General features: G+C 39.9%; 1 protein-coding gene across 1 annotated transcript in view; it reads right to left on the reverse strand.

Moving 5' to 3' along the window:
• Positions 1-948: 948 nt before the first annotated feature.
• Positions 949-13,489, reverse strand: part of FAM177A1 (family with sequence similarity 177 member A1) — a 42,101-nt gene continuing 29,560 nt past the window's right edge. The window contains exons 3-5 of the mRNA XM_030559288.1: positions 7,289-7,355; positions 4,536-4,633; positions 949-3,392 (exon numbers count right to left, since the gene is read on the reverse strand). Of these exons, the coding sequence (XP_030415148.1) occupies positions 3,180-3,392; positions 4,536-4,633; positions 7,289-7,355 (378 nt within the window). The 3' untranslated portion in view covers positions 949-3,179. The remainder of the gene's footprint in view (positions 3,393-4,535; positions 4,634-7,288; positions 7,356-13,489) is intronic.

Genomic DNA, 13,489 nt, shown 5'->3' on the forward strand with positions numbered 1-13,489 from the left:
GAGAACAACAGTTAACAGTGATCTGACAAGCAGAGTTTAACATGCACACTAGCATCAGTGGTAGACACACAAAAGTACTGAATGGCATAAGTGAACTGTCTTGTCTATGAGGAACATGCACTGGTTTAACCTGAATGTTTCAAAACAATATTTGTGCATCTACAGAGGTGTTTGCAGCAATTTAAAGAGTCTATTGTTGCTTAGCTTAAGTCTGTTCAGAAATTTATTTAAGCTACATGCAAGTATTCACAGCAGGGTTTTCACTGGTTTAATTAAATCATACCACTAGTCAAACTGGAACACTTCAAGGCCTTACTTTCACTCCTGTATATTACCTCAGAAGGCTGAGTTGAGTACAGAGAAGTTTTCACTAATGTTGCCCTATCGCTATAGCCATAACTCCTTCGAAAATGTGGTGATTTAAGCTAAAATGACAATGCTGCCTTTGGACTGATACAAATTTATCTGTAAGTAGTACTAAGCCTCCCAAGTCAGATGGTAAAATGTATAAGAATAATAATTGGAGATATACTTATCTCCTAGAACTGGAAGGGACCTCAAAGGGTCATCAAGTGTAGCCCCCTGCCTTCACTAGCAGGACCAAGTACTGATTTTTGCCCCAGATCCTTAAGTGGCTCCCTCAAGGATTGAACTCACAACCCTGGGTTTAGCAAGCCAATGCTCAAACCACTGAGCTATCCCTCCTCCCAAACATCCCAATTATGCCAGGGTGCAGAGTTGAGCTCAGGATGCATTTTGTGACTTGGAGGAAGTGAGACACCCTTGAGTTTCAGTGTCTAAACAGATGCCCTTAGGAGGACATGGACTTAACGGGCATGCATCTTATTGCTTTCTCTTGAAAGCACCAAGTAACTTAAGCACCCCGGATCCATGCACACAACTACGAAGGGGCCAGATCTACATTATGAAAGAAAAACAGAGCCAAGGTAAAGTTCAAAATTATATTAACTATAAAATAACCAGTATTATTATGCATTTACAGCAAATGTTAAAGTAACCACTTTCATACATTTTGCATAAACTGAAGGAAGGATTAAGTATTAAGGCACAGTGAGTAACACATTTTATACAAAGAACTTTAACACCAGGACAGCGAGCGTTCCTTGCTCACTGCAACAGAAAGTACAAGAAACTAGACAGTAGTGCAGTCACAGCTGATAAATTTCTAGCAGAAAAAGCTAAACATCCTTCTCTTCATTAATAAAGATTTTATTCGTAAGTTATGTTGGCTTTTTCCCTGAACAGATACCAATTTTAGACAATGTAGGCTCTAAGTAATTCATCTATTACTAACGTGCTCTTTGTTTCACTCACAATGGACTCAAGCTACCTCTTGCAGATGTTCATCAGAAGCTGAAAGAGGCAAAGGACAGAGCATCAAAGCAAAGAGGACAGTTGATTAAGACAACTACCCTATGTAGCTCTGCAATGGATCCTAAACAAGTCCCTGTGTAGGGGGCACAGAAAGCATGCTCAGAGTGCTATAGGCATTCTTGCCAGTGCCACAGCCCAGGAGGCTTGTCATAGGTCAGGCAGTCCCTTCAAGTACCCAAAATCAGGAAGCCCTTAAGGTGGTAACTTTTCCCCTTGTGGGCTGTACGGCCCAAGAATCTCACTCAAGATTTCTAATGTTTTCTTACTATCTTTAGGTGAAATTTCTAAAGTTTAAGATTTTCTTCTGAAATTATTACTCACATGATGTATGTTGGTGGTGAAGAAGCTATACCCTATTGAATATACCTACCAACATTCTGCACCGCAAGAACTTAGGGAATACTCCAGTTACTTCTTTCCTTACCTAGAAAGCTCAGGTATGATTGCCCTGAAATAAACTATTTCTCTTTTGCATGTTAGGAGAGTGAGCTGCTTTTTACTTGAGTTAACTCTTCTTCCTCTACTCATTATTTGGGCCTGGTTTACAATGGCCTCTGAGCAGTGTCTTCCCGTGGATAAGAGAGTTTGTTTCCAATGCAAAAATGCAGATAATTAACATTTTAGAAGAAGGCTTAGTCTTAATTTCAGTTAAATAGATTTTAAAAGAAATTCCAACTGAATTCAAAGTAATTTTGATTAGTTCTTTAGAGCTAACAGAATCTCTCTTAAGGAAGCAATTTCCAATACTGAAATTTAGCCTGTATTTCTTTAGTTCATTTAAATACGGGGGAAAAGCTGCAAACTCCTCACTTGCAACCAAATACAATATTTTTGCATGAGATACAGAAATGTTCCATTCAGGTAACAATATGGAGACTTTACAGCATCATACAAATGCTCTAGAGCAGACCAAATAGTCAAACAGCACACTTTTAGCTACAGATGTCTTTAAAATGTTGACAGTTGAAGTGTTTAATTCAAGCCCAGGAATCCAATTTCAATTTACTTCCTAGAACCTTATTAGAACCTACTGAAACTATATACAGTATTTAACTGACTAGGAGAAGTGTCTCTCATAAATGGAGTGAGAATGTGCTTCACACAGCTGATGCTCATACTCTTCTTTGCTATACGACAGAATTTGTCTGAGCACTGCTAACCTCCACAACTGATGTAGCTTTAGCTAAGCAAGTTCTAAATAGTGCTTACAACCACCTTTTAAAAGAGGAAATTGTTTCAACAGGCATTCAGACACCATTAGGTTAAAGCTCATGTCTAAATAAATACATAAAATGGTGACAATAAATAAGGACATTATTGTGAACTTGGATGTCGCTAAGGTGCCTTGTGAAGCCACTATGGGAAAATCAGTTCTAATTAGACAGTCTATTCAGAGAGAGCTAATTTTCAATACGGATTTTATATTTTATAAATACAAAATGTTTTTAAAAGTATAAAATAGCACTTTTCAATCCACAAGTGTCAGACAGGCACCAGATGTTCAGGGAAAATATTAGAGACATTCTTTACCTACACTGTGCAGACAAAGATGAGGTCTAGCCTATTTAATTTTTTTTTGTTGTCTAGCATTTTTATTTTAAACAGAAATGTCAGTTTGGCAGTGTCTTAGGCTTTATTCAGTAGTTGTGGACTGAACGGACATTATTTAGCTCTCTCCTGGCCAGAGTTTTAAATGAGTTACATTCCACTGAAAAAGTACAAGAATTTTCCCACACTTTTGCTGCCAATTTAAAAAAATCTGGCATTATGCAGAACCTTATATTTTAAGTAGGGACAGTAGTTAAGTCTTGTTTACTTTCTGCAACAGATTGGCCATCTCCCTCGGTTTCAAAATTGAGATTCACAAATGCATTACATGCTGTTGCCTCTGGTTGGTCTGTCTGGACAGTAGTCTCATCTTGTGGCTTGCTCTGCTGCTCCTGATATCGTCTCTCTGCCTCTTCTGACATTTTGTTTTCTTCCTCCTCCTCTTCCTCCTAAGAAAAAAATTCCACAAAATACAATACTTTCTGCAACCTGTATTCCTCAACTCCTTCTGCAAAAATACATCAGTTTCAATTACAGGCATCCAAGCATATCTTTGCACTCACAAAAATTTTGCTTTGATAGTTCAGCCATAACCACCAAAGCAAACATCAGTTACAAGTCACAGTAATCATTCAGAAATACTTTTTCCAGAATCACCTTTCACACTACTCTGAGAAATGAAGTTGAAGAGTTGAGCTTTCTCTACACATGCAAAGGAGATCTATACAGAGATACATTTTGACTTAAGCCAATTATTTGTCAACAGCAATAATGTGTAATGTTTCTGGCTATTCCCTTTCAAATAAGGTTTGCATTTTCAACATTTTACAAAAATGTGCAAACAGAAGTCATTACTTGGTTATAAAATATCTTCCCCCAGCATGTGCTTTGGAATATCAACCCTCAGAATTTCAGGAATTTGCCATTGTGAATGAAAAGTTTTACCATTTTAAAACACTAGAAATATTCTAAGTAAGAGGAACCAATGCAAAAGACACAGGATATTTGTGCAAGCCATTAATTTTGTGATACATCATGGGAAAGGGGGAAGAAAGGGGACACAAGCAGGGAAGTTAAGTAGCTTGAAAAACAAATAAATGAAAAACACATAAGGAACATTAAAAGACAAGTTACTTAATATTTCTGTAATTGTGAGTGAAAGACTTCAGTATAAATTGTTTCACTGTTTGTTAGGCTGTTCTTTCAGGAGTAACAATAACCGGATGAAACAATTTAAAAAGGCACCTTAAAAACTGAGCCTCCACTATTCCTTTAAAGAATTCAGTCAGTCAGTGTCCAATAACCGCTACATGCATCTCACACAATCTGCAAATTGTCCTTAAAGTGCACTGTGCAAGAGACTGGAATAGGAACAACAGTGACTAGGACTCACTAAGAGGGCTGGAAATTGCTAATTCAGTGGTAAGAGTCTAAAGGTGAGAAAGCATATGGGAAAAGAGCTTCTTTAAAAAGAAAAAAGATTCAAAGAAAAGGCTGAGATTTAGGCCAAAGGGATTGAGCTCTCTTTAGTAAATACTACAGACAATGCAGTTTTCACTTTGTCAAACTTAACAGTAAAGAAAAAGACACACCTCCTTCTTCATCCTGTAATACTCATCAATGGCATACTGGTATTTTGGTGTACTTATGCCCAAAACGGATGCAATCTTTTCCCCAAGGAAGTCACACACTAAAAATAAAACAGAGAGGCTTTTATCTGAATTCCTTAGATTTCCTTGTCAGAGAGTTTTAAGACGAGTTCTACTTCAAAAGAGAGCAGCTGCTTAAAGAGATCATGTGTAGTCGGTCATAACTGCTCAATTTAGTGACATATTTATTGTTTACTGCTGTTCCACACTGGACAGCCAACCTAGTTAGGTAAAGAGATGGATTCTGTTACTTGTGCATGTTGTTTAGTAAGCTCAAGTCAGTTCCACTTTCACGTTGTTTTCAGTGGGATTGCACACATGGTTGCATAAATGTCAGAGAGGGCAGAGTCTGCTCAGCAGAATCTTTATAACCTGCAAAAATGTGCGAAAAGGAAAGAATCCAGCTCAACTCCCAGGGCCCATGTTAAAAGTATATTTTCAAATGAGGACATATAATATGGAAAATAGACACAGAACTCCATAATGCCCATTTTTACATTCATTTTCAGAGTAGAACTGCACTTTAAACAAACAAGTTGATAATTTGGTGTGTTTAAAATATAATACCTTTATATATTTTAATTCATTAGCACATTTAATGTTACCAATAACTGTGGGTAACTAGTCAAAAATGCAGGAATTAATGACAAAACTGGAGGCTACACATACAATTAATACAAGGAACCAAATAGTGTGAAAAATTTGACTGCAAAGGAAGTACTTTTAATTTTGTAATTCAGTACTTTTGCTTTAACAGATTCCAAAGCAGAACAAAATAAGCCTATGTAAAATAATGGCTAGATTACAAGTATTTGTACTGAATGATGTTTGCAGCCAGCAAATAGAACAGAATGTATATAGAATATATATAGTTAGTGTGTGTGTGTACACACACACACACACGTAGAATGTTCTATAGAATGTATATTGGCATAATGTAGATTCTGGGCTAGCAGTGTTTTAACAACACTGTGTGCTACACACAGCTGCATAGATCAATGGGATTTGATTTCAGTTCTCTCAGTTTAAGTCACCAGGGGCTAAGCGGGCATCATTTTACTCAAGATCATCCCTTCTAACAAAAAGTGGAATAGATGAGCTCATGGCAATTCCTTGGCCAAAATGACTGCTGCACTATAGGGCCTAGAGGGCAAGGAGGATGAAAAACCAAGGAGAATGTACCATATACTCATTCATAAGCCAAATTTTTTTTAGTAAAAAAGGGAAGCACCAGAGAAGGGGGTCGGCTTATGAATGGGTATAGAAAGGGAGAGGTGGGACACAGCCCCTCCCCCAACAGAGGGAGCAAGGAGAGGCAGTACAGCCAGCAGAGCCAGAAGGGAAGAGGTGGGGCCAGAGTCTGCTTCTGGCCACGCTGCTCTCTCCCCAGCCTCGGAAGCAGATACAGCTCTGGGGCTGGCAGGCTGCGGCCACGCCGCCCGGCCAAGCCAGGCCAGAAACATCCTCCCCTGGCCCGCCCCAGATAGGTGGGAAGGGATGGAATGGAGAGAGTGTGGAGGTCCCAGGGGCTACTCCCCTGACCCCAGCTTCTCCCTCACCAAAAGCATTTCCTGACCAGTTGCTGTCCCAGCCTGTCAGGGGTAGCAGCTGGCACGCTGGGACACTTTGTTTACTAAGGTTTACCTCCGTGCCTGCAGATGCTTGAACCATCTCAGCCCATCAGCAGCTTATCCTGATGGCCCGGGAGCCAAAAACATTGCTGATCCCTGAATTATAGGGTCGTCAATTTTTTTCTATTTTTACTTATCCATCGGGGGGGGGCAGGGGTCGGCTTATAAACAAACTTGGCTTATGATCGAGTATAAACTCGGCTTATGATCGAGTATATATGGTACCTCAAATCTACAGGACCCCTCAGGAAAATAAGCTTACCAGATAATGAAAACTTGTTAGCTCTGTTGCTTAACACTCTCCGAGAAGAGCAAATGAGAAGCTAGGTATTAGATAATCCAACAAACATCTCAAAAATACTGTGAATACAGATATTTAACACAATATTCAGAATCTCAAGATAAGAACTAAAACCTTATGCATACTGACTCTCTTCTACAAAGTTCTTTTCAGGCCAAGTCACACAAATGATTTATAGACATCACTGCTGCAGACAGCAAGTTCTATAGAAAACAGACTTACAAACCAAATGGCCTTTGATTCGAAAACACTATTTTACACATATCCTTCTACTGAAGTTTTTATATGTCTGGTGGCACACCAAAGTATTTCCCTATTAAACCAAATCAGGACATATGTCACATCAATTAAATGCTCATGAACTGCAAGTGTCTAAAGCAGCTTTGATTATAGCTTGGTTTTGTAAGTCAGCCAATTGGTGACCAAGTGCCACACACAACTGACAGATCATGCACATTTCTTCCCAGGAAGACAGGTTGATTACTTCTCACAACTCGCCTGAACAAATGTTTCCTTAGTAAGCCACAGATGAGGAAATTAGTATTTAGCAAGAGGGAGATTTTGGTTTATTCTTTCATTACATCTCTTTCAACAAAGATGGAAAGTTACACAACCAAAATATAGATGTGTGGCAGACTTGAGGAATTTTCCAGATGGCCAAGAAGTTACCTACCAGTTGTTACACCTCATCATGTAACAAGCTTTCAAAAAGCTAGTTAATATTCTTTGGAGTAGTTTACTTTAAAAAGTAAATGAACCAATACCTGATAAGGTTGATGTGGCAACTCTTAGCATATGAAACCACAAGTAGGGTCCCCAGGTAAGCGTAGTCTGTAATGATAAAAAAATTAATAAGAGTAGCATTGTAACCATAAAATTGTGGCACATAATACATGAAGTGTAGTAACTTAAAAAGGGCACAGATCCAGAATAGAAAGCTGCCACCTTGTCTTTCTGCCAACAGTTTGTCAACGCTCAGCTCAGGTGCTTTGGTTTTAAGAAAGTTATACTAATTCTAGTTGCAGATCTTTAAAGCCTGATGTCACTGCACAAACCATAAAACTAGCCATTTCTAGGTGTCCATCCACATGTAGACTCATAGACTCATAGGTCAGAAGGGACCAATCTGATCATCTAGTCTGACCTCCTGCAAAAAGCAGGCCACAGAACCCCACCCATCCAATTTTATAACAACCCCTATCCCAGGACCGAGTTATTGAAATCCTCAAAATTGGTTTGAAGACCTCAAGCTGCAGAGAAACCATCTTACTTCCCCCTCAAAAGAAATTCAACTCTCCACTCCATCAGAGAAAATGAATAGATGGGCTTACACACTATACTGAAGGTCTTGAGTTCTGACCACCCAGGAAAACACAATTCCTGAGTCCTCTCCACCAGAATTCCCTGCTTCTATTTCCATTTCTTTCATATATAAGGATCATTAGAAGATCAGTTGTCAAGATAGCCCCTGGGAGAGAGGCAGTCTAGGTCAGGCAGGATTCAAATCTTATACGGTTTTATAGATCCAAGTCAGCACCTTGAATTGCACTGAGAAGTATATATCTAATACAGTCTAAAAAATGCTTCAAGTGGTTTGTACTGCAAAGTCAGGTAGCTATTGGCTTCAGGTAGTACAAGATCCAGCAAGTGGTCTTCAAGAGCATAGAACAGTATTAGTAGCAGTCTACTCTGGAAGTAACAAAAACATGAATGATTATGGAGAGATGCACATCAATGGAAATATTGCAGCCTCAGGAAAAAATGGCTAAAGAACACACTGATGATGTCACTATCTAGAACTCAGGAGGACATGGGGATCCCATGGCATTTTGTCTAGGTTTCTAACCTGCTGAAAAAGGTTGAGAATCCCTCTAGGTCATACAATTTGTTGGGGAGGGGAATGGAGAAAAGTCAAAAATAAATTTCTAACCAGTTCTAATGGCAAGGCTAGAGACCTTGACCATTGTGAAAAGAAATTCTAGTTAAGTTATATAAGACATGTATATGTTTCTCGTAAATAGAGCTTGCCTGAAAAAACTGAAAATCTCCAGCTTCTGAATTCAAATGAGGTTTGTTTTTTTGTTTTTTTATAAGAAACTGTCAGTAGAGGGGTCTTTCTGCTGGAAAGTACCAGTAAAATGGTACTGAGACATACCTGAACCATTATCTATAAAATAAGATTCTAGAATTGTCACTTTGAAGCCTAAAATGTCTGCTGAGTCAGTGTGAAATGATGGAAACAGCCACAAGAATGGCTGAGAGCTCTTTTGTTCACAAGAGTAGGTTCAATCACCACTGGTGTTTGCTGTCTGTATCATCCAGTTTAAGTTCTCAGCCATTTTGACTTTATGAATTACACCCGAGCAATAGCACAGGTTTTCAACTACAGTAAGGCATTTATCTCTTCCACGCCAAGAGTCTTTGACCATTGTGACAAAGATAACTCAACCAACCACCACTCTTACTCTACAGCTAGTTTGCATGCAACAGTTTCACTCATCACGAAAGAGAGACTACATAGATCAGAGGTGGGCAAACTGCAGCCCATGGGCCACATCCAGCCTGTGGGACCCTCCTGCCTGACCCTTGAGCTCTAGACTGCGCGGCGACGTGGCTGCCAGTCCTGGTGCTCTGAGTGGCATGGTAAGGGGACGGGGAGGTCGTATAAGGGGCAAGAGGTCCCCAGGAGGAGTCAGGGAGTAGTTGGATAGGCATGGGAGTCCTGGGGGACCTGTCAGGGCGTGGGGTGTGAATAGGGGACAGGGAGTGAGGGTACTGGGAGGGGGCGGTCAGGGGACAAGGAGCAGGGGGTGTTGGATGGGTTGGGGATTCTGAGGGGAGCAGGAAGTGGGAGGAGGCGGATAGCAGGCAGGGGCCAGGCTGTTTGGGAAGGCATAGCCGTCCCCACCCAGTCCTCCATATAGTTTCGGAACCCCAATGTGACACTCAGGCCAAAAAGTTTGTCCATCCCGACAGAGAGGATGGATTACTTAGCCCAAGTGGCACACCCGTGCAATAGCAAGGGTTTTCAGATGCTATTTTACACTGATGGAGTTATTTAACTAATTGTTTTTTATTTAAATTAGATTTTTTTTTAATAAAATGCTTTGAGAGAAAAAACCTAAGCTTATTAAAACTAAAATACAGTATAGTTCAAAGATCTCTCATACTGGAATAGAGATTATAAATTCTAATTCTAAGTATGAGACAATATGTTCATGTAATGTTTAAGAAAAGTTTTGTAAATGAGTTCCAATAGTTCATGGATTAGGGACCCAATCTTATGAGGTTCCAGGGGCTTCTGTATAATTATTTAGGTTAATCTTTCTATCTACTCAATGAGACTCTGTGCTCAGTCTAGAAGATACATCAGAGATGCTTAGGTTTTACAGTTCTCAAACTGTGGATTTGTATCTCCAGAGTTAACATGCTTGTTAACAGCAAAAAATGTTTTTAAAATAAAAACAAACACACAGAGGTGAGAAATAACAGACCTCAACCCTTTTGTCCCTCTGCAAATGCGTGTACACAGAGTCAATCCCTTACCGCTCTCTAAAAGTGCAAAGTTTCAAAAAGTTCAATTAACAGAAGATTGTTGGGGGCAGAATAGATCTGGACAAGAAGATGTCTGGAGATAAATGTGAGACAGGAGGACAGGCAGTAGAAACAAAAGTGAAGCTGTTTGAGAAGCATATTCCAGAAGTCTTGAGGTCTTTCAGAGTGTAGCCTTCATTGATTTGAGATCTACCATACCATTCTCTCACTAGGAGGGAAGACCTATAACGCCAGCAGGCCATAAAAGAGACCCAGTTTGGGAATATTTTAATGAAGTTCCTTTACCTGGAGGTAAGACAGGCATGCATGCAAAATGCAAACAGTGCAACAAAGAAATGCAAGGCCTGGTTGCCCGAATGAAATAACATCATGAGAAGCGTTCCTTCTCAGGAGGAAGCTGCATTAAAGATGATGAAAGGAACATGTCTGAACATGCAGGATCTTCCGGTTGGAAAACTTTTTTATTTCATACTCTTTTAAGGACTGCTTGTTTTCCTTCTGGAGACTATTCTTGAATTCTCATGTTGGAGCAAAAAATATAGTTGTTACTCTATGGCAGTGTTTCCCAAACTTGGGATGCCGCTTGTGTAGGGAAAGTCCCTGGCAGGCCAGGCCAGTTTGTTTACCTGCCACGTCCGCAGGTCCAGTTGATCGCGACTCATTGGGTGTGGTTCACTGCTCCAGGCTAATGGGGCAGCCAGTACGTCCCTCGGTCCGCATCGCTTCCCGCGGCCCCCATTGGCCTGGAGCACCGAACCACAGCCAGTACAGAAATAATTGATACATCAGGAAATGCACACACAGCAGAATACTTACAAGAAGTAGCAGTAAAAGTTATAACAAACTGAAAAAAGATTCAAATGTCTAGTATGCAGGTTGGTCACAGACAAGCTGCAAATCCAAGATTAGAAGAAATTTAGAAGAGAGTCCCAAGCTAACCACATACGGTTGCAATGCTCATTTGATGCACCTCCTAGCCAAAGACTTCAGTGTTCCAGAAATAAAGGCTAATGTTGTTGAAATTGCAAAATACTTCCATAACAATCACTTTGCAGAAGCAGCTCTGAAAAAAGTGGGAGGAACCAAGCTAACTCTCCCACAAGATGTGTGATGGAACTCAGTGGTGGACTGTTTTGAGCACTATATCAAGAACTGACCTAATCTGATGACAGTTAATGAACAAAATTGTGAAAAAACAGATGGCACTGTCACAGCCAAAGTTCTCAACATTGGGTTTAGGAGAAATGCTGAACACGTGGAGTACCCTGAAGCCTATTTCTGTAGCCTTGAACAAAATGCAAGGAAATAGCTGTTTTATTGCTGATGCTGTTGAAATCTGGAAGGAACTGAGTGAGATCTTAAAGAGAGAAATATGCAATGACATTGTTTTTTTGATGCTTGTAATTTAACTAATGGGACAAGTACAGTACTATCTCCAGCTCATTTTCTTGCAAATATTCTCAATACTCATACCAGGGTCAAATCTTTACTGCTGAAGAAGAGGCTTTGACATGGACATCCCACAATCATCCCTCCATTATGCCAATTATAATAAACTTCAGAGCTAAGGGTGAACTATTCAAGAAATATGTATGCTGATGACGTTTTAAAGAAAGTCACACCAGTGAACTGGTGGAAGTCACTTATGCACTTGGATTCAGAGGCTGTTGAAGTGATAATCTCACTTAACAGCAGTAGCTTTTTCTGCCAGTGTAGGACATAGACCATAAGAACAGCTGTACTGGGTCAGACCAAAGGTCCATCCAGCCCAGTATCTATCTACTGACAGTGGCCAATGCCAGGTGCCCCAGAGGGAGTGAACCTAACAGGCAATGATCAAGTGATCTCTCTCCTGCCATCCATCACCACCCTCTGACAAACAGAGGCTAGGGACACCATTCCTTACCCTTCCTGGCTAATATCCATTAATGGACTTACCCTCCCAGAATGTATCCAGCTCTTTTAAACCCTGTTATAGTACTAGCCTTCACAACCTCCTCAGGCAAGGAGTTCCACAAGCTGACTGTGCACTGTGTTTGTTTTAAACCTGCTGCCCATTAATTTCATTTGGTGGCCCCTAGTTCTTATATTATGGGAACAAGTAAATAACTTTTCCTTATTCACTTTCTCCACATCACTCATGATTTTACATCTCTCTATCACAGGGGTCGGCAACCTTTCAGAAGTGATGTGCTGAGTCTTCATTTATTCACTCTAATTTAAGGTTTCATGTGCCAGTAATACGTTTTAACATTTTTTAAAAGGTCTCTTTCTGTAAGTCTATAATATATAACTAAACTATTGTTTACATACAACATATAGTACAATAAAGTAAATAAGGTTTTTAAAATGTTTAAGCAGCTTCATTTTAAATGAAGTTAAAACGCAGAGCCCCCCGGACCAGTGGCCAGAACCCGGGCAGTGAGAGTGCGCTGAAAATCAGCTCGCGTGCCGCCTTCGGCACACGTGCCATAGGTTGCCTGCCCCGGTCTATAATATCCCCCCTTAGTCTCCTCTCTTCCAAGCTGAAAAGTCCTAGCCTCTTTAATCTCTCCTCATATGGGACCCCTTCCAAACCCCTAATCATTTTAGTTGCCCTTCTCTGAATCTTTTCTAATGCCAGTATATCTTTTTTGAGATAAGGAGACCACATCTGTATGCAGTATTCAAGACGTGGGCATACCATGGATTTATATAAGGGCAATATGATATTCACTTATTCTCTATCCCCTTTTTAATGATTCCTAACATCCTGTTAGCTTTTTTGACTGCCGCTGAACATTGCGAAATAATATTTTCTTCCTTTGGACTAATTCATTCCAAACTGAGAAATCGTTTGGGACCTGAAAAAGCAGGAAAGCTTGTTTTTCTTCTCCAAATTATGAACAAACAGGAAAATTAAGGTGAAGACGACTGAGTTAACTGCAGAAGCCAAAATTTTAAGTTTCTCATGTTGAGTTGGCTGACAGAGTCAGTTTAATTTTTTTTTTTTAATATTTCATTTAACTATTTTAGTTAACAATTTTAACAAAAACAAACCTGATTTTAAAAAAATTCAAATGCTTATTTTGTTATAATATTATATGTTTGTTTTTGAAGAAAAAACCAGAATACATAACATTGTTGTTTTAGTTAAATAAAACAATTTGTGTGTCTGTCTGGTGACATTCTCCTCCTAATACAGCATGGCAAGAAAATCCTCCAAATATTAATGATTAACCTGTTGAATTGGAGATATTTATGAAGTCATTAGAAGGTGAACTATCTGCTTCAATTACCTTTCATAACTGAAATAACCCAGGCCTGCACAACATGCGGCCAGCTAAGACTCACTGTGCGGCCCGCGGCCGGGATTCAAAAGGCTCTGAGCTGCCCTTTAAATCCCAGCGGCCAGGGCCGGCTTTAGGCCA

The sequence above is a fragment of the Gopherus evgoodei genome, chromosome 4 (genome assembly GCF_007399415.2).
Source record: "Gopherus evgoodei ecotype Sinaloan lineage chromosome 4, rGopEvg1_v1.p, whole genome shotgun sequence".
NCBI lineage: Eukaryota > Metazoa > Chordata > Testudines > Testudinidae > Gopherus > Gopherus evgoodei.